The following is a 22,164-nucleotide window of genomic DNA, read 5'->3' as shown; positions in this document are numbered from 1 at the left end:
TTTAAAATAACTTAATTGCAAGTATGCATGTTAAAAACACAACTACTCTGATGCAATGATAGTTTTTACTATGTTCGCTTCACTAACTTACCTCTTGAACCTTATTTAAGGGCACATACAATATGATCCTGATATGAAAGAGGGAAGTAAACAGACAGATAATGTGGCTTTAACTCCTAACCCTCCTCCTTGAGAGAGTAACGTGACGTCACAAGCAGCGCAGCCAATCAGAGAGCTTAGATGCTCAGGCTGGAGGAGCACTCTGTGTGTTCGTGCGAGCTGGCGTGCATTTGGTTGTGTGTATGTGTGTGAGTGAGTGAGTGAGTGTGAGTGTCTGAATGCGAACAAGTTGATATTAATTTTTTCATTTTTTTTTTTTTCATTTTTCTTAACATTTTTTGAATGAAGCTCCGTGAGTAATTCGGCTGAGCTGCGAAGAGAGAGGTCGTCTGTCAGAGCCGACCGAGGAACAAGAAAAAAGAAAGACTTTTCCAACAACACAACAACAGCAGACTCCAATGAACTCGAAAATAACAAGTTTGCTACGCACAGCCTTTGAAAACAAGCCACATCTACGCAGTTTAATTTATCTCCTTTTTCGACACCAGCTAACTCGCAGCTAAGACTTTGCAGCTTTTTTTTTTTTTTTTTTTTTTTTTTTTTTTTAAGTATATGTGTGGTTGTCAGTTTGCAAGTCAAGTGATAGTCCTGTGTGCCTTCTTTATATAAATGAGCTAAAGCTGTTCATGTTAAGCTAATGAAGTCGTAACCGTCGCATAAGAGACAGTTATAAAAAATAAAAAAAACACGTCATTGTAGGGGATAAGCCATAAGCTACTCACGCAAAAATGCTAAAGACTCTGACGAAGAAGCTAAGAAGACACTCGCTCAATGAGATACATCCTTTTCAACTGAAGGTAAGTTTGTCTAAGTTGCTTCATATTGTAATAGTGCTGTCGTAACGTCATTTAAAGCCATTGCTAGTAGTTGTCAGCTCACTTGCGCAGTACTGAAATACTACAGTTCAGTGCAGATGAGGATACGTGAGCTTGTTTGTGAACAGCGTGGCTTTACTTTTTGTCTTGTGACTTGTTCATGTGTAGGCCAGTTGACTACGCAGTAGCTTAAAAACTCACAGTTATCAGCCTGTAACCTGAACGGGGTTATAGTGAGTTCATTATCTTTCTCTTTCTCTTTCACACACACACATACACACACACACAAGCTGGCATTGCATCGACTTTCATTCATTGTGGTTAGCCTTAACCTAACCTCAATTTTACACCTCACCACTAACCATAACCAGAGCTTCAGATTTGTTGTCTCATTAGGACTGAGATTTGGTCCCTATGAGGGTAACAGGTCCCAAAGTTGGTGTGTATAGCGGAAAAGGTCCCACTGAGGTAGCACAAAACGTATACACACACACACACACACACACACACACACACACACACACACACACACACACACACAGAGACTATTTCAATAGAGTGGCTCAGCTGCTTTCATGGCTGGACTGTAAGTATACTGTCTGTCTCCCTGTGTGTGTGTGTGTGTGTGTTCTGATTAAGCATGTGTCGTTTGAGGTATTTTCCTTCCTCTAAGCACCTCAGACCCTTTTATTACCACGTTAAGGGGGAATTTTTCTCTTCATGGCTTACAGATGTTTACAAGAAGAAACTAGAGATCTACATCACTCCACTAACACATCAGTAAACATGCAGCATGTCAACAAACTGTCCCCCCCCCCTCCTCCACTCCACACACACACTCACACAGATGGACACTCATTGACTCATCAGCTCAGCAGTTCAGCTGTTTGTCATTCGAGCAAGTAAATCGTACGTGTGTGTGCGCACGTATGTGAGTGAGTGAGAATAATGTGTCCTCACTAACTGGCCAGAGTACTCTGGTGTGGAAGGGAGGATAATCTATTTAAGTGGCATACTCATACCTGTGAAGCTACTAGTCCAGGTTCTTCATCTACAGAGGGAACAGCTTGTTTCCAAGAGGTTGATGTGTGTGCGTGCGTGCGTGTGTGTGTGTGTGTGTGTGTGTGTGTGTGTGTGTGTGTGTGTGTGTGTGTGTGTGTGTGTGTGTGTGTGTGTGTGTGTGTGTGTGTGTGTGTGTGAGAGAGAGTGTGAGTGTGGTGGGAGTAGCAATGGAAGCTCATTAGGATGTGTACAAAGACTTTAAAAAAAATAAACACTTCAGTAAAAACCTTATTGTTGTGAAATGTAATTGTCCAGACATGTTCAGTGTTTTTCACCCTGCAATTTTCCACAACAGATTCCATGGCAGTGCCTCCCTGCTCACTTTACATAATGCCTCTTTTTTTTTTTTGGTGAGGAGAAGGGTGAATTGTATCCGGCATGGGTCACTAACTTGCTCCATCCACAACGCTATTATTGTGTGTCAACCAACTGTATAGACGCATGGCAGCCATTTTGTGCCAAAGGGGGCTCCCGTCCAAAGGCATGGCTGGCTGAGGATATGAGGGAGGGGGGGGGGGGAGTGTGCCGTCCCTATTGTCTGCTTGTGTTTGTGTGTTTGTTGCTCTGCTCAGCGGTCGTGGGATTCTTTCAGAACACCCTCGTGTTTCTTTGCCCCGACAACTTCAGTGAGTACGGCAGTTGTTGCCGCTGATGGGAATCAATAGACTGGAACTGTTCTTTTTTTAAAGGGGTACTCTAAATGACTTACCACGCTTCCAAGAAAGTTGGGAGAGAATTGACACAGCAGAGGATGGAATAACCTGAGTCTGTGGATCAAACTCTGGAGACACTGCATGCTACAAGGGATAAAACTGACTAATTTCATTTTTGATTATGGGTGAAAATGGTGAAAAATGTCAATCACTGTTTCCCAAAGCCAACAGCAATGTCTTCAAATGTCTTCTTTCTGACCTGACCATTGCTGACCAATCCACAACCCAAATATATTTAGTTAATACTTGATAATAAACCAGAAAACATTTATATTTGTGAAGCTGGAATCAGACAATTTCGACTTTTTTTTTGTTAATAATTATTGATTCCTATAGATCAGTGTTTGTCAATCTTTTTCATATCAGGGACCTCTAAAGTGACTCAAATTACACCACAGACCCCCACCTGATAAGATTTTTGCTTTCAGATGTTTTATTACACAATGTATGAAACCCAAGACCAAAGCATTCATACATTCTGTCATAATGTTACTTATGGATGGAATTATAGTGAAAATAAATGATTCAACCTTTTTGCTCGGCACCCCCTGGAACTACCTTAAAGACCCCTTGGGGTCCCTGGACCCCACTTTGAGAGCCATTGCTATCAGTTAATCAACTAATCAGTGCAGCTCCACGCAAAACAATGAAACCATTATACAAATTTTTTTTTTTTACTACATTTCCCACAATGCTACTGAGTGGTAGATTTTGTTCGAGCTTTCTTGCATAAGTAAATAAATGGCCCTGTGTGTTCGAACTGTACATTCACACTTTGTAAAGCAGGCTTTTTTTTACAAAGTCTCATAGCAAGAACTGATGACAAGATGTAAGTTCCCTCCACATTCAGAGAAGATGATTTACAACCGTTTTCACTCAATGAAGTACTTCCCATGACAAGTAAACTCATCTTCATGTGTCAAATCAGTGGTGTGCCCCTTTAAAAATGAACCAACAGTCTTATTTGATTAAAAGAATCAAGTAGTGAAAGTACTTAAAGGTGTAGTCATCATTGGTTATTTTAGGTATCCTGTTTTTGTTCATGTCAGCAAACTGAGCAAAAGTAGCAGTATCAGTCAGCCACTGCTGGCCAGATGTGAAGCCAGTTTCACTCCATGTTTCCTGTGTGCTTTAATAGTGATACTCATGGTTTTGAGTTGGTCATTTGTTCTAGCAGAGGGTTTTCCTACATCATCATGCTTTTCAGAGGTAGCTCAGGTGATATGTTAGTTTGAAGCGTATTGGGTGAAATGGTTAAAAAAATGTTATCGCCATCATTTTTTGTATCAGTCAGTATTGATATATATCATGATGATTTGAACATTAAAGTTCCCTTCAAGTTAAAATTCTGTTAGGATTTCCTTAGAGTGGATTCACAATGTGAAAAATTAACAAGAATTGTGTCAGCTTCAAACTGAAAATTAAATTGAATAAATCAATTATACAATAATAAACTTCAATCTCGACGTCCTTGCTCACTCCAATGTCACAGCATTTTTACTGTCAAATATGAAGAAGTCACCTATCATTATGTAGAAATGATTAAGTAGCAGTTTAAACTACAAAGTTTACACCTCAAACTCATGTACAATTAAAAATGTCAACAAACACCTGATAACTGCTCCAGTTCTTTATCATTTGATTATAGATCTATAGCTGTCACACAATAAGACACAAATAGACCTTTTAAACTTGTTAATCACTGAAATAACAGACCTGATGAAAAATAGCAATAAAAACAGCTAGAACCTGCAGAATATGTTTAAATAAAATATTACATCCTTTTCAGGCTCAGGATGATTGTATAGGAGACACTCAGCTGTGTGACATCATGTTTTCCTGAAGGAGCCGAGACATACTGAAACAGAGAAGAAGGAAGGAAGGAGTCTTTGGCTTATAAAGAATAGAGTTACAAGAGTTTTGTGATTTGATTCATGACTCATTCAACCTTTATTTCCTGAAAATGAAAAGCTATTGTTTTTGCAGTCATTCCTGTAGTGTTACTGATATATTAATATCAGTTTTCACAACAGATGAATTGTTTACTGTCCTGTCAGATCAGCTTACCAATCAATAAAGACATTTAATTAAAGGAGCCGTCCAGTAAAAAACTTGAGCTGAGGATCCATTTTTATTATAATGTTATTGTTGCCCTTTTTGTTGTTGCTGTGCATCTCTCTCTCACTCTCCCTCTATAATTAAAACGGTAGCGTGCAGTTTGTTTAGCTTAGTCAGCTGTTTATAATACTGCCATATGATAGGTTATAAATAGCTTAATTCCTATGATTTGATTGTTGTTGTGCATTGTCAGCCACTATATCAAAGTTTCTAGTTCTGTTATAGTTTAAAGTTTATATGGTGATGAGTAGAGTGCAGTTTGGTTTATATGGTCCAGTCCTAGTCTGAGGTCTATCTCAGTGGTCACTGGGCTAATGACCATTAGAGGACTGGGACTACAGGTCTCTCAGCCCCTGTTACACCACTTTTCCCAGGAGCTCACTCTAATCAAGACTACTTCCACCACACTATGAGGAAGATTCAGTGGAGTGTGTGTGTGTGTGTGTGTGTGTGTGTGTGAGGGATGGGTGGGTGGGAGAATCAACCACGTCTGACCCTGTGTGGTGTGTTTTCATGAGAGGAGGGGGGACGGAGTGTGACAGTGTCCATGTCAGTGTGGAAGGGCAGAGCAAAGCTGATATGTGTGTGAACTGGGCGGTGTGTGTGTGTACACTGTGACATTGCCATTGATCCAGCTTAGCAAGCTGCTCAGCGATGCAAGGGACTGACAAGGATTTCATTCAACTGTTCTTGACACACAAACACACAACTCTTTGTCCCGGCATGTACGCACAAAAGCAGTTATGCTTTCTTCACGCAAGGCTCACTTTCACTACACTCATATGTCTCCACTCTCTGAATGATATCCAGTTAGTCTGCTATTACTCTTCTTAACACACACTGCACACTGACTGTAATATCAATGAGAAGTGCAAGCTAGAAACTCTGAGGCTGTGCAGTTTTCTATACAATAATAATAAATCAGTCAGACTTTATTTGTATAGCACTTTTCATACATTGTAATGTAAAACTAAGTGCTTTACAAAGTGAGAACAAAACAAAAACAAAAAAGCAGGAAGTGACAAAAAACACTATCGTAACGCTCATGAATCCACAATGAGGAAACACCAGAGGTCACATTCAGAATACTCAAATCTAATAAAAGATTAATACAATCTAATAAATGAATAATAGAAGAAAGTCAGGATAAAATAAAAGTAGGTAAAGTAGGTAAAACCAGAAATGTGAGGTGGTGTATTAAAAGGAAAACAACGATAAAGAAGAAAATAAAATGATAAAAGAACTAAGAGGAGATGTGATGAAGTAAAATCAGCTATAAAATGTGGCTTATGAAGAAGAAGACAAAATCACAAATGTGCCAAATGTTTCATATTTGAGAGAATCTTTAAATGTGTTGAAACCTGCCAAATTATATATGAAAAAAACTGTCTTGACATTTTGTTTCCCTTTCACTTCCACAAGTACTTTTCTAAGAATGATAGATAACAGGTAGAGCAGAACAAATCATATCCTAACCCTAACCCTATATTTGCAAATATGTGCACTGTATGTTGCATTGTACATCAAATCATCATGTTAACATTAACTCACTTGACTGGCATTCAGTCAAAGGTTCAGACCAGAACCTGACCAGAGACCTGTCACTATAACTACTTTCATTGGACGATATATTGTCATTTGAAGATCATTTTATACCACTGATATAATGATAATATAATAGCATATTAATGAAAGTGGGGGTGGGATTGGAGAGTAAAAACACAGACTGTCATTATGGTTGGGGACAGAGTTATTTACCTTTAATTCTTCTGCAGTCTCCACTCAGGACGTACACAGCGAGGAATGGAGGACACTACTTGCTTAACCAATGTGACATGAATAGCTTCTTAGCTGCTAATGTGAAGTGTGGAAATACTGAGGTCAAAAAAATGATCTAAGTCATGTCCATGTATCATATGATAAGTCCATATATAGACATGATGTTGTTGATAATTAGGTTATTGTACGATAAGTCAATAATTATTGTGACAGGCCTACCCGACTGATATATCAGTCAGCTGATATTACAGATATATCGGTATCGGTTAATATGTTGTCTGATATGTGCCAATAATTTTATTTTTTATTTTCCATTCATAGCTCATTATAATTATTAAGTTTACTGTCTCAGTGCACTTACTTATGTTATACAATACATTTTATGGTGAAACTTTAAAATATCACATCTCCATTACATATCTTTATCAAGTGTTTGATAACCACATTTGAGTGATCATTGCAAAAAAGTATTCATGTATATATTCTGTACATGTAACATTGGCTACTATATCGATGTTGGATTTTTTTTTACTCACTAATATCAGTATCGGCATCATCTCCAAAACTCCAGTATGAGTCGGGTTCTAGTTCAGACCTGTAAATGGAACAGTGACAATACGCAGTGATAGAAATAGATAAACAGCATCCATACACTGCAGGTGTATGCTGCTCTCACAGCTGGCAGAAGTCTAAATCCTCACCTCCAACACTATTTGAATATTTGTCTAGCAAAGTAGCAGCGGAGCAAAATTTAGCAGCCGGATGAGACAATGAAAACCACCATCAGTGACCATCACTTGAAGATAATACTTAAAGGATGTATTACTTTTTAAAGCGTCCACAGACTAGCTCACAGCAGCAGCAGAGAGTCATTTTCACACTTTGTACTCTCACTCAGCACATTTCCCTCACTGTGTTTGTTTTGTGTGTGTGAATGCAACGCTAATGACTAATAAGCGTGTGGGGAAGGGTGTGACTGTGGGTGGTCCTTCCTGATTGAACATCACATCAGGTCGTGTTTGTGCGCATCATCTATACATTGTGTACTTATCTCGCTGTATGAATGCATCACATGTACTTTTACTCTCCTCAGAATACACGTGGGTGCTTTATAGTTAGTGTGTAATATCACTGCAGCCACAGCTTCACATGTGTGTGTTTTTTTTCTCTCTCTCTTGTTATCATAGCCAGGAGCACCGGAGTCATACCTCAGTTCATCCGAAACTGACACTTATGTGGAAAGGCGGTATCGATGCTTAGCTGCAGGGATTATAGTGTGAAGCTGCCTATCCAGGTTGGAGTGTTTGCAATCCAGGCTTAACTACAGCTTTATAAAGAACTGCGAGTGAGCCAGAAAACCTAGCCAGGTTTCATCAAAATGCATCAAACACTGTAACATCTGATGATGATGATGATGATGATGATGACGATGCAGACTGTAAATTCAGTCTTGGACATCAGTTTAGTTGCTGATTAGTAGATTTTATGGACTGCTGTAATATAATACAGTATGTGTCATATATGGATGAGAAAATTGATTAAACAGCATATTTTAGAGCTTTTTTCTTCTTTATTGAACAGAATATACAAACAATCAGTCATTCCAGTTTTTCAAAATAAAAGAAATTAGACATAAAGCTGCAATAAGGTTTAAAGTTTCAAAATAAAACTTAATCTATCTAGAATAATTTAAATGAAGGGATGTGAAAGGAAAGGAGAGGAAAGCTCATCCTGTCTAACCATAATAACACCAGGTAATTGTGAGAAATGACATCTGTCATGTTTGCTGAGTCTAAAAAGCTCACGCTCGACTCGAGGTTGACACACCACACACCGGGAGTGAAACTCAAAGTTCTAATACGGTGTGCGTGCGCTCACTCTTTGTTTTACACTCCCAGACAGACACGATTTGCATGTGTGTACTTTTTTATGGGGTGTTGACACAGACATCCTTTGCATAAGTAGTAATTCCCCAGATAGAGAGTACGAGTTATATTCAAGTTGTAGTCCATGACGATTTGGTGTGACAAAAAAACAACAGGTGTTGCTGTTTCAGTGTGTCAGCAGCCATCAGTGAAGCTACACATGCTTTATGTATTTCTGATGTTGTCTGATGCATTCACAGCCACTATGAGGAGGTCTCAAAGGAGAAGAAAAGGTCAAATTATTAGTGTCATCTCATATTTGACAGACTTCCAGGGGAAAAGACACACAGATCTAAAACAATGACTAATCATCCTGCTGACCTCACAGAGCAGGAACACACATCTCAACATCTCTTCCAAGCACAATTAAGACACCACAAAGTTTATGACCTACCAGCATCACTCCACTCTCTGTTCTTTTAACAGGATATCAGCTGCCTTGTGGACGCTGCCCAACTTTATAATAATTCACCCGAGCGTCAACCCCCAAAACTGCATTTTCCCCTCCCACAGTTATTCCTCCGCTGTTAATTTTTCCTATACAGAGTTAATGAAGCCAGTTTAACTCGAGAGCCAAAGTCTGGTACGCTGGCTGCGGGCCTGTTCATTGAGAATCCGTCCCTCAACTCGTGTAGCATTGAAAGGCAAGACAGCTGCACTCAGGCCTCGTCCAAATGTCAGTAATGATGATCTTACACTGGAATATTAGGCTGTATCCTCTGCTATCTTTATGCTAGTATATTCAACACTGTGCTGGGTCATCAGACTATAATTTCAGTGTTTTCACATCAGATTTTAATTTAGCATTTTTTAGAAACTACATGTGCACATAGTGGAGTTTACAATGACAATGGTGGTTTTGATTTCTAACATGTTGGACAGTTAGTGAAATGAAACAGTGGAATTCACACTCTAAATGAACTGAATGGTTTCTGTTTTGAGGCTGTGGCTCCTTTCTCCCCTTTCCCTCTTTCTCAAGAGCTTGAGAAAGAAGAGGACGTGTGTGTGTGTGTGTGTGCCTGCCTGCGTGCGTGCCTGCATTTGTGTGTCTGTGTGTGTGTGTGTGTGTGTTAGAGAGTAGAAGGGAGGACACTGTGTATGTCGGTGTGTATGCATGTGTGTAAGCATACGCACACACACACAAGCACACAAGCACAGATGGCAGCTGCTCAGCGAGGCCTCAGAGTGGTAATTACTGAGTGCGAGGCGCATTACTTAACTCTTAGCGTTGCAGTCTGCAGGGTATCTGTATTGTTGCTACTGCTGTAGACCAGGAATTGATTTTAAAGAGACAGTCTGTGGGGGGGGGGGGGAGAAAGAAGGAAGCAGCCTGAACTTAACTTGGACGGCATCCTCACTCTACCGGTGCTGCTTTTTTATGACTTAAAACATCCTTATTTAATGTAACGCAGCTGTAGGAATGACCTCAGATGTTGCAAATTAGGGTCTGTTTTTGTGGTCAGCTAGGAGAAATTTCGACTTTATATGGATGTGTGTGTTCATGTACGTCTGATAAACTGTATTGAATGTTTAACTGGGTTTGTGTGCCAGCTTCTGAGTGATGATTTAGTGCTACTTTGTAATTGATAATCTTGTCCTCAACTGACTTAATGAAACTGAATACAATTTTGAAGTCTTTTTGAGGGTTTTTTTCCAGCCCCTATCTATTTAATGGTTAATATTACTATCTATTATTACTAGTGTTACTATCTGGCATATTTGACCTACAGTGTGGGCTCCATCCTTTTTCCAGATTTCTTACCATGGCAGTGGTGAGGGAGGAGAGAGTGATGACTCAGAGGGAGAGAACCAGGAGCTTGCACAGATTGACAGAGGTATGTGCTCTCTGCCAGCCAATAGATGATGATACTCTCCATCACTTATTGATGATGATGTAATGCCCCCTCGATTGACCGCGCACAAAGTCGCTGTTGTAAATAAAGAGCGTTTTAAACTCTTTTGTATCAGCGCCTCCGCCTTCTCCTTTGACATTTCCTGTTTATTGGCTCATCCAGAGAGACGGAGAAATTGCGCCCTCACCCCTTTGGCCACCAGCCAGCAGCACAACCAGGGTCCCCTCTCTCCAGCGCGGTTACGACGCCTCCGCCTCCTGCTAGACGCCAACCTGGACCGCCACTCCTCGGAGGAAGAGCTGGAACGAATCAGCTGCGGGGACAACAGGAAGTGGGTGTCGCTCCCCCAGCGCCACGGCGATCACCACAGCAGCGCCTCCAGCGACGAGGAGGTGCGGGACCTGTTCGGCTGCGGGTCGCCGGCCGCCTCCGCCAGGCCACTCGTCGAGCCGGGCGCCTGCCTGGCCGCCTCCCCCAGCCCCGTGCTCTTCAGCTCCAGCCCACCACGTAGCCTCAAGCCACCCCCGATGCGCTTTCAGCTTCAGGTGGTGCAGCCAGTGGCACGGCCCATCATTTTGACCCATTTCGACCAGTCAGCACCTTACAGGAAGTACAGACACAGCTACGGTGGGGAACCAGGGAGGCCCAGTCTTGACCTGGAGAAAATGCAACAGGTTAGTTGTCCACACTGTAGTGAAACACTTCATTTTACTTGCCCATTGTGTCAAAAGGTATCTCATAATGTAATATACATTAAAACTATAATGAGCTTATGTTTAGAAACAGCAAAATCATCACCATGTTATTCTTTCAATGTAACACTTTGAACTGGGAGTATGGATGGCTGCTAGTTTGGCTTAATTATTGACTTAAAAACATGACAGTGGTGGAGGAAGATCCTTCACATATCTAAAACTTAATACTACATCATTAAACATAAAACTTTATTACAAGTAAAAGTGCTGTATTAAAATGTTACTTAAGTAAAATCACATATAACCAAATCAAAATGGCCACAGTGAGTGGTACACTATGATATATTTTATTAGGTTGTTCAACCTACTTTATATCCTATTGGGTAGTTTAATCTGTAGTGATGCATCATATTTGTTCAACTCATTGTATGTTTTAAACATTCATTTTGAATTTTAAAGCAACAGGGAGTTATAGGTGTCAAATAAGTACAGTAGACTTAGTTAAGAAGTAATATGAAATAAAAATAGTCAAGTAAAGTAGAAGCACCTCATATCTGTACATTATAACAGTAGTTGAGTAGATGCCCTGCAAAGTAACTATGTAGTCATGTTCTAAGGATAATTAGCAACTAATAACTGTTATCTGCATAATTGTTATATTAGTTATCTCTAATATCACTGATGCATTATTTATCCGTCAGTGAGTGTCAGTGGGGTGTTTAACTTGGAGAAAACCTTACTTCTTAATTAGCAGGGTCAAAATAAAGTCATATAACACACGTAATCACTATCAGGTTATTTCCTTCTTATTCTTTATGAAGTTTTCTGAGCTGCTTTTGTCTACGGGGCAGAAAAGAGGAACAAACATTTCCTCGAATTAAACAGGATATTTATAAAATACGCTGAACCTTTGTAACAGGATGTGATACATTATTTCACATGTCTTATTGTAAGCTAAATTCAATTTATGCTCCAAAATACTTTAAAGTATTCAGTGAGTGCCACTTTGTCTAAAAAAGTATATATATCCTGGCAGCATCAGTACAGTTGTTATGCCTCTGTAATAATGTGTGATTTCCAGTGAAAATGTCGAAAGCACCAAACAGATGAGCATTATGCCACCCACTGAACAACACAAACAGTTATGTTGGGCTGTGGATTTGCTCCATAAATACAAAGAGGTCTACCCTGTTTCCCTCCACACACACACACACACACACGCACGGCCACACAAAATGCGCACGCTCGCACAAGCAAACAAAGTCTTCCCTTTCCATAGCCGGACGCTCGCCACCACGGTGGTCTGGCTGGAGAGGGATGAAGGAGAGGGAGGCACGGACGGCAGATGTCCGCCCTCGTTTTCTCACAAAGGCTGGCAAGCGAGGGGAAACGATGGAGGGGTGGAGGCAGAAGGAGAGGATTAAATAAACAACAGAAAAACGACAGCCACTAATGAGTCATGGAGAAGCCGGTCCACTAATCATTAAAATCCAATAGACTTGTTGGCCCACACCACGGATGGGAAAGGGTGTGTGTGTGTGTATGTGTGTTTGCAGAGAGAGAGAAACTGCAGGTTTCAGGGGTCCATATGTCCATGGGGTTTTTAGAGGGAAGGAACAGATGATGAGAGACAGCGGGCAGCAATAAGAGGGGTGAAAAGGAAAAAAAAAAAAAGAAGAGGAGAGAGTGTGAGTGTGTGTCGCGCTGGGGTACGCGTCTATCATCCTGCCTGTCTTTTTGTGTCTGCGTGTGCATCCTCCTGTCTGTGAGTTTGTTGCTGTGTGTGTGTGTGTGTGTGTGTGTGTGTGTGTGTGTGTGTGTGTGTGTGTGTGTGTGTGTGTGTGTGTGTGTGTGTGTGTGTGTGTGTGTGTGTGTGTGTGTGTGTGTGTGTGTGTGTGCACTCAGTCAAGTGGAATGGGAGGTGCTGCAGGAATACAATAGGGGGCCTATAGAGGTAGCTTGCAGACAGGGCTCCAGTACCCCATTAACCCTTTAGCTGGACAACTTCCAGTCTCAAAGTAAGCCTTGACTTCCACACTGTCACCATGTCATTTGTTTCAGGGATGCTGCTTTGGAGTGTAAAAAAAAGCAATTTAAAGGTGTCATCCATGGGAATAGTGTGTGATATGTGAGGTAGGTGGAGGAGCAGTGCACTACTTATATTTAGGATGTGTTACAAAACATCCTTCATGTCATATTCCAAAATAAATCCATTTTAGACAGCAGACTTTTCAAATATCTCCTATTAGAGCTCCAATTGAGAAGTTATTATGTTATATATGAACTGGTGAAGATTCCTCTTTGATGTGGGAAGAATAAAAACCTGCGATCAAAGTTGTCATTGTTACACTGATCCACAACCATGTGACTGGCCTACATTCTTTTATTTCATCATTTTCCCTCCGAGGCAGAGTTAAAAGGTCAGCAGGTTGTTTTCTTTTCGTCTCTCATAATCCCCCGTGCATGTTAATCCACGTCCAATTGCTCAGATGTGGTGGCCCGATTGTTTGTTAACCTGATTACTGCAGGAGAGCAACAGTTTGCGTGGCAGATGTCCGTTTAGCAGCTCGTTCGATGACGTTTCGAAAAATTGTGGGATCTGCACACGCAAGTGGAACAGCTCTATAACAGAAGACAAAATATGCTTTGCTTAATGGGCTGTTACAGTGTTTAAACATGTAGTGGCTCTTCTTACAAGAGTACATTCTTGCCAGACATTTTTTAAGCGTAACATTGTTTTTGAGACTGTTCCTGACGTCTGAGGAGACACCGGCTTTCTGTTCATGTCATTAGAGTCTGAAAAGCAGCTTGCTGAGACATGAAACTTTCTCATGATGGGAACTTTGTCAAAGCATCATAACTTTAAAATGCAGATAAGCATTTGGAAGAGCAGATAAAAAAAACAAAAAACAGCTGTCCTAGATAAGGCTTATTTGGATGAGGTCATTTCAATTCTTCAATTTAAAACATCATAAGTCACTGAAAACAAAACATATCTAATAATTAAATGCAATAATGATAAAAATGATCCACTCTTAGAGCACACCTTAAAACTGTTATAAAGATTTTCCATTTTTATATTTTATTCTTTTTATTTTTAATGTGTGCGTCACTCCCAACCTGTTGGACGTCACTCATGTATGTGGAGGGGGCTTGTGTGGGCTGGTGGTGGTCACGATGACTCTATTGTGTAGGTTGAATCAAGACCAGGACAAAAAAACAAAACAATATCAGTTATCATTTTAATATCAAGTGAGATGATGTGTAAAGCAGAACCTTAGAAATTTGATAATTGTACAACACTGAGTCATTTGATCCCATACAGTATAAAAATGCTCATAATTTTTGCCTTATCTTGATGGGTTCTTTTTTTCTTGCACCCAAATGAACTGTGGTGCCATTGATTTAAAAAAGAAAAGGAAAAAAAAGATAAGGGTTGGCAGGAGGTGAGCATGAGGGCAAGTGCACACCAGCTCTCTCCCACATCACAACAGCAGGAGTCTTGTGTTTCTATTCTTCCTTGAGCTCCCTTCCCCCTTAGAAGGTACCTCCCCAACTCGAGACAATTCCATGATTGTGTGGTCCCTCCACCCCCGCTGCTTTTTTTTTTTTTGGAGAATAGTGTAGCTGCGTGGACATGGAGGGGAGTGGGAGACAGGATATTGCATAAGCTTCATTGACTGACTGTTTAGTGCGACAGCTGGATTCGCCCCACTTCCTTGATCATCTTGAATCAATTGACTGCCGATGTTCACGATGTTGCTCTTAAAATGTTTGAAAAGGTTTCATTTCAGTGAAATATACACAGTTAGAATCAACATTCACATGCACATAAACCTGGTATGTACACAGTGACTGTTTATTAAACTGTACAAGATAAAGCATGCAGAGTTCTGGGGTTTGTGAGACACATGACAGACGCTGCCGCAGAAGGTTTACTCATGTTGAGAGAAAGGAGCTGCATCCTCTTCATAGCTGTCATTCTACATTCTTGTCCTCCACAGAAAATGCTGCTGAAAAAGAACTGCGGAGGGAAAACGCGGACTATAAAGATCCGGGTGAGTTCATTTTTTATTCAACGTACACTTTCCCCAATCGTAAACGGACAAAAAACCCTTACTGTTGTATTTCTCCATGAAGAATGAGCTCAATTTACTCTAGGTTAAAACTTTTCTGTGATTGCCTGTCATAAAGATAAGTTGTTTACACAAGTGGTATGAATTTGAATACACACACACACACACACACACACACACACACACACACACACACACACACACACACACACACACACACACACACACACACACACACACACACACACACTCACACACTGCTGTTCCTTTTTATGCTCAACCACAATAGCCGGTCCAGATCAGGGTGTCCATTACAGCCACGATAAGGGTTGCTCGGGCCCCCGTGAACAGCCCGGCCCGTCTCGTCGCCAGCACCTTGATGTCCGTCCAACTGCATACTGTGACAGCATCTGGCAACAGCGTTTGTTCCCATGCCATTCGAGCAACAGAGCCATGCCTCAGACGTCTGCAAATCTGATAGCGCTATCACATTCCTTTTGCAAGACAGCACCCGAGCTAAACTTTGTCTTATAGGTATCAATGCGGTAAACAAAGCAACAAAAAGGGGAAAAATGCAGCCTCGTCTCTTTTTTCAGGTCGGTCTCATTTGATCTCTTGATCTGACTGAACAACCTTTAATCGCCTGGCTTTCCACTAGTCCCATTAGCAGTCTTAAAAGTGTACATTTTACTCTGCTAAATAGCTTTGTAAACACAAAGGTATTTTCTCCACAAGATTGCATCACCAATGATCTTCCTAGACCTGTCACAATAATTATCGGCTTATTGTACAATAATGTAATTATCACCATCATCATGTCTATATATGGACTTATCATATGATATATGGACTTGATATTGATAATTTTTTTGACTTCAGTATTGCCACACTTCACATTAGCAGCTATTCATGTCACATTGGCTAAACAAGTAGTGTCCTCCATTACTCACTGTTCACATCAATAATATAATTTATCGCGATTATTTCTGAGACAATATATCGTCCAACCAAAGTGGTTATCATGACAGGCCTAGTTCAGGCCTAAACATTATATTTTATAAACATCCACCAACTCAGCACTGCCACCGTGCACAGGTTTTTGGTAGAGTGTGTTTGTAGTGAGTGAGGGAAGCACGTCGGAAAAGCAGTCGGAGTGGAACAAGCCCAGGCATCTTGGCACGGAGCGGGCCACTCCAGAAGGATGCACAGTGTGGTGAGAAAAGTGACGTTATTATCACCTCGTGTGGGATGGTGTCAATGGAAAGCTCATCACACACTTGTTTATGTACACACACACACACACACACACACACACACACACACACACACATAAACCAAACTGTAACAGCATCTAGGTCGCTCCACATAGAAGCGAGACGTAGGTACGAGCAAATTTGTGTACATAAAGTGATGTTTGAGAGCGGTTGAGGGAGAACAAGAGAGTGGTGATGAGAGATGGAGCTGAGGAGGAGGAGGAAGAAGAGGAGGTAGAGTGTTTTCTCCTGTTTTTTGCGGTTCCCTCGTGGTGTATTTCCAGGGATGAAGTCATTTTCCATTTATAGCCTGACCGGCTGCTATCTGTTTAGCTCCGCTGATACACAGAGATATTGCTCATTATCTCGTGTTCTCACTAGTGGAGTTGGTAGTGTTGTCGTCCCCGTCGGTGACGTCTGTGGGCCCTGGGTCTGTTCCAGTTGATAGATTTCCTTGAAGATAGTACACAGCGAGTCTTGGGGATTGATGAGCCATTTGGAGGCTCGTGTTGACTCTCACTCCCCCTTTGTACCACTCTGTACCGCGAGCACATCCCACCTCTCCTCCTCTGTTACATCTTTTCTCTGCTGCTTTCTCTCTCTTTGTTTTTACCCCCCCCCCTCTCCTTTTATCTGTTGGACCCTCACTTTCCTGGCCTGGATCCAGGAGAGACACTGGACCTGGATGGGGCCCCTGCTTTGAGATTGGATTCAAGCATTCAAGCATGGGAGTTGTTAAGAGGTTGAGGAGGTCGATGGTGGTGGTAGTGAGTGTGTGTGTGTGTGTGTGTTGTAAGGGGTGGGTGGGGGGGTCATGTGGAAGCAGTATGAAAAACACAGCTTTGGCCGCTGCCGGTGAGGCCTTCCCCCTCTAGGGGTGTGTGTGTTTGGGAGGTGGGGGGCTGATGAGAGCTTCCCAGGCTGTAGCATGCAGAAGTGATGGCATCTGGTTCCAGCCACCGTACAGAAAGATTTTGGGGAGGTGAAGATTGATCGAGGTGAGGGAAATGGGCCAGATATGGAGAGAGTAAAAGGAAAATGTGCTTTGATTTTTTTTGATTGAAGGAAACTACATGACTTGGATGTGATGTAGTTATGTTTTGTTTTAGCATTAGAACACAATGATGTTAAAGGAATAGTTTGACATTTCTGAATATATGGTCATTAACTTTCTTTATTTTTCATGGAGAGTTAGATGAGAAGATTGATACAGCTCATGCCTGTCCATCATATATGAAGCTACAGCTTATCTCAGTACGAAGAATGCTGGAAATGTTTTTTCCATCTTGGTCTTTGTACGGATTAAATAAATAAGATATAACATGTTAACTAGTGAGCTTAAGGAATTGTGTTACCTTTGGGCAAAGCCACCGTAGCTGCTTACAATATGGCATGTGACTGATGGGGGTACCAGGCTAGCACTATCCATGCTTGTGTTATAAGAGCTGAATAGGGCACTGCCTCTCAGCCAATCAGCCAACTCGTGATATTGCAGCAAAAAATCCCCCTGAGGCCCAAAAAGTATTTTCCCCATAGACTACCAAGAGAAGTCTGTAAAACTGTTGACAAGACACCACGAACAGCAAACAAGGTCAATTATGACTCTTTCTATTATGAAGTTTTGATTCATGGAGGTTTCATTTTTGTAAAACCTACCTTGAGCTGAGAAAAGCCATTTTTAAAAATGGTGACATCATCACACTGTAAAGTCTATGGGCTGAGTGGGAACTCTTAATAGGATTTAATGAGTGCCATAATAGATATTTGAGCTATTACTATGTTTTGTATGAGACCACACTGCTTCCAGTCTTTACACTAAGCTGACCTGCTAGCGGCAGCGTCATATTTATCATCAGAGAGGTATCAATCATCTAATCTAAAAAAAAAAAAAAAAGTAAATAAGAACATTTCCCAGAATGTCAAACCATTGCAGCAAAAGAAGGCCTGATACCACTTGTTGAAAGTATTTCACATGTGCAGATTGGGGGCAAAATAAATATCTAGCAGCATGCTTTAGATGAGTGAGGTCTTACTGGTGTTTTAACTTAGTTTTCCAACTCCTGCATGTGATATTAGTGGTTTCCACAAACTGAAGGACTTGTGGGACTTGTACTTTGTTTGACCCGTCTGGGCCCTAAATGTCCATCAAACTGCAGATGTGACCAAGACAGAACTCCAAGGGGATTGCGAACGTGGACAAGGAGCCATCCTGATCTATGACTCCCCCGCAGTTGGACTGACTTGCAGCTACCATATGGAGAACAGTTCACATCTATTAAGTTTTACTGTAACTTGTTCCTCGAGCTGCGATTTGTCTCTCTACCTCTCACTTTTTTTTCCTTTTTTTTTTGCCTGTTTATATTAACATCAGTAGATAAAACCGCTCTAAGTGGTTATGGGAATTGTTGCCACGTTACTGCGGCTCAGTTGTCAGAGTCGAATCCCTGAAGATGTCGTCTGAAGTCATAGCAACACCTGTAGCCTCATATGCACTGCTAATGGAGCTTATTTCATATACACTGATGTCACTGAGTACTTTTCCAGCAGCAGTGGGCACTCTCTCACTATCTCACTCAGTCGCAGAGACGCATCCATGTCAAGTTTTCAGAGAGGTGCCTGCAAAGAGAAACATGCTTGACACCCGGCACACACACACAGCCCACGCTCACTTAAGCTTTCCGTTAGACCCATGGGAAAATGTACTAATTACACTGAGTCCATCTATCCCGAGGTTCTCTCTCTCTCTCTCTCTCTCTCTATCTCACCACCTTCTCACAAACTTCGCTCCCCTTCAGCAGGCTCTGGAGAAAGTGCTGCCTCACTGCCAAATCCAACAAAGTCATTTCCTGTCGTTTCCTGCAGGGAGGAAAATGACCAGGGCTAATTTTAGACGGAGGGCTTGTAGAGCCACAAGAAGCGAGGGTTCAGCTCAGAGGGGGGGAGGACGTCTGTGTGAGTTGAAAAGCATTTATGTCACCGAACCTGCTGCGCGAATGACAAAAAAAGGAAAGAGTGACAACGTAGTAACGAGGCGCAGTCATTTTCCCACCGCTGCTAGTATGCTTTTTTTCAGTTCCTTTTTCTCACAGTCTCATGACGCTGCTACACATTTACCAGCATCCAACATCACTACTTACACGAACCGATACACCAATAATACCAAAATGGCATGTCCCTTTGGCACATGCCATTTCCACCCGTTAAAACTCACAAGCTGGATTAACCCAAACATCTACTTCTTGACACGCCTGTCACTCAACACTTATGTCTCTCTTTTTACGTCTACAGAATTTGACCAGCAGTCGTCCCCCGCCCAGGTACACCTACGATCCCTCCATCTTCGCCTTCCGGTCCCTGAGCACAGTGCCCCCCTGCAGCCCCCTGACCCCGTCCGAGGATCCGCCCTGCTCATAAGGAAATTTACTCACTGCCAGATAATCTTCTCCCCACACCAGCCCCCCTTCTTCATTCCCAGACAGCTGCTTATTTTTATTTTTTTTTGTGGCTTCTGCAGCGTGACCAAGGAGCAACTGTTAATGAAACGGACCGCTAGAAAGACATTAGTATTGATGGTCGAACTATTGCACACTCAGGTAATCCCACCCTGTAAACGCTGTCACTTTGATCATTATTCTCCACGTGGAATCAACAGGAACATTTGGAGGATAAAATGGCCTAAACGAAACATTTCTAAGGATATTTCAGGTATTGCATATTGTATTGCCGTCACTGAAAAAGATCCTATGATTGGAAAAGGAACGATCAAGAAACACACATGGACGATGGACCAGAGGTGGTACAAAAGGGACAAGGCTACAACCTGACTTAAGTTTTGGGCTTTCAAGGGAAATAATGCATGTAAGACAATCAAATGGTTCCAAGGTTTCTTCCTTTGATGTGATTACTGGACATCTTGTAAGGTTCTTGGTAACTTCATATTCTAAACACAGCGAGGTGAGTCGACGGATATCCTGTAATTGTCGAGATGAAACAACCTTTGTTGGATGTGCTATTTGAATATGCAGGTCACGACGAGCTGTAACAAAAATGTATGATTGTAGTTGAATAGTCGACCTTTGACCTTTTGATGATGTACGTTTCTTAATGAATATTAGTCCAGGTCAAAGTTAAGTACTTGTATCCTCTTTTCTTGCATGAATTCCACTGTTTTGCAGAAAGAGCGGTATGTTGAAATAAGGAAGTATGAGTATAGTTTGCTGCACATTTGGCAAGTGTATCTGGTGCTGTGTTACGCATAGCCTACTTGTAGTGTGCCATTTTTTTCCAATATTGTACCTCATTACTTTCTAGGTAGAAGAGGACCACTGGTATATGTAAGACATCCCAGTGTTTCTAAAGATCTCTTAATGCCTTGAAATGACATTCCTGTTGTGTTGAATGAAACTTGAGGTAGTTCTCAGCTCTCGAAATGAGCTGATAATCGATTTAAACACAATGTCACCACTGTAACTAAGATTTCGCCGAAGTGAATGTAACAATGTGACATGTTTTTCGTCCCTTGTTGCACAAAATGAATCAATAAATGCCCTGTGGCCTCTTGTTAAGGAGATTATTTTTATTTGAATCAATATCATCTTGTGACATAAATACTCAGAGGTGATCAATTCAAGGAAATACATGATTGAAAGAGTGGAGGAACATAATGAATACAGATGCTTCCATTCAAGGCTCATTGAACGGTTGGTGATAAATTACTTGACCTCAACTCTACTGAACACCCACGGGAGATTTTGTATTGACGTGATGGACAGTGCTCTCACTGCTATCATCAAAACACCAAAGAAGGTATCTTTTAGAAGATTGCTATTCATTCCTCCAGTAGACCTCCAGAGACTTGTAGCATCTATGCCAAGAAGCATCAAAGCTAAATTTGTCACAAGATACTTTTCAAGATGTTTTTCTCTCCTTGAAACTCAGTGTTACCCTACCATAAATGTTGCTGAGGTATTTCCACATATGTTATTGGCAAAACAGCTCCTAAATCCCATAGCAAACAGTAAATCTTTAAAGCTGCACTAACTAGTATTTGTGATATTCATAATTGGTCAAATGGCAGTCCATAATGTGAATGTAGCTATCTGTGGAAGCAACCCCATATGGAATTATCCCCTGAATTCCCAGTTCACCTGAGCTCAACATAGCATATTAGCATATTTTAGCTAATTATGGTTTTAAGCTATTTTCAGTGAAAAAACATACTGTATATTACTTGTCTAGCATTAAACAGCACATAGACAAAGTTAGCAACGAAGTTAAAGATTTAGAAGTTAAAAATGCAGATATTTCCCTCAGGAGCTAGAAAACAGAAAAAGACAAACATAACCCCAAATAAATACTACTACTATTTTTAACCTTCTGCCCCTAAAGTGACCAAAAAAATAAATGCTGCTGTAACAGAATGTCTACTAGCCAATCTTGCCAAGTTCAAAACAAAACGCTAATATGAAGACATACTTAATATATAGGGTGCGTTCCATTTACCTCAGAAGTAGGAAGTTTGAGCTGGGAATGATGTCAAACCGAAGTTTGTTCGTTCAAGTTAGAAGTCAAGTTGAAATTTTCGACTGGAAACTCAGAAATTCTGACTTCCGAGTACAACTGGAATGCACCAATACTTGTTGACACTTGTTTAGCAGCTTGCATCCACCATCATGAGCTCCTTTAATTCCTTCATTCACCCATGTTGTACAAACTAGTTAAAGCTAGGTTGCTTGTTCAAGATGCTGTAGTCTGA

General features: G+C 41.1%; 1 protein-coding gene across 1 annotated transcript; it reads left to right on the top strand.

The window, feature by feature from the left end:
- The first annotated feature begins 301 nt into the window (after nucleotides 1-301).
- Nucleotides 302-20,968, top strand: si:dkey-16j16.4 (uncharacterized). Its single transcript, XM_062440500.1, has 5 exons — nucleotides 302-917; nucleotides 10,286-10,367; nucleotides 10,548-11,059; nucleotides 15,085-15,138; nucleotides 19,698-20,968. Exons 1-5 carry the CDS (start codon nucleotides 849-851, stop codon nucleotides 19,821-19,823), a joined length of 843 nt encoding a protein of 280 aa, XP_062296484.1. The 5' UTR covers nucleotides 302-848; the 3' UTR covers nucleotides 19,824-20,968.
- Nucleotides 20,969-22,164: the final 1,196 nt, after the last annotated feature.

The sequence above is a fragment of the Scomber scombrus genome, chromosome 19 (assembly GCF_963691925.1).
Source record: "Scomber scombrus chromosome 19, fScoSco1.1, whole genome shotgun sequence".
Classification (NCBI taxonomy): domain Eukaryota; kingdom Metazoa; phylum Chordata; class Actinopteri; order Scombriformes; family Scombridae; genus Scomber; species Scomber scombrus.
The sequence above is the reverse complement of the archived record's forward strand: the minus strand, read 5'-3'. Positions and strand labels throughout refer to the sequence as shown.

What these genes read in the sequence shown, in the direction of transcription:
- si:dkey-16j16.4 (XM_062440500.1), top strand. Translation starts at nt 849, where the DNA reads ATGCTAAAGACTCTGACGAAGAAGCTAAGAAGACACTCGCTCAATGAG. An exon ending in TACATCCTTTTCAACTGAAG is followed by an intron (nt 918 to 10,285) that starts GTAAGTTTGTCT and finishes TCCTTTTTCCAG; the next exon opens with ATTTCTTACCATGGCAGTGG. An exon ending in GCTTGCACAGATTGACAGAG is followed by an intron (nt 10,368 to 10,547) that starts GTATGTGCTCTC and finishes TGGCTCATCCAG; the next exon opens with AGAGACGGAGAAATTGCGCC.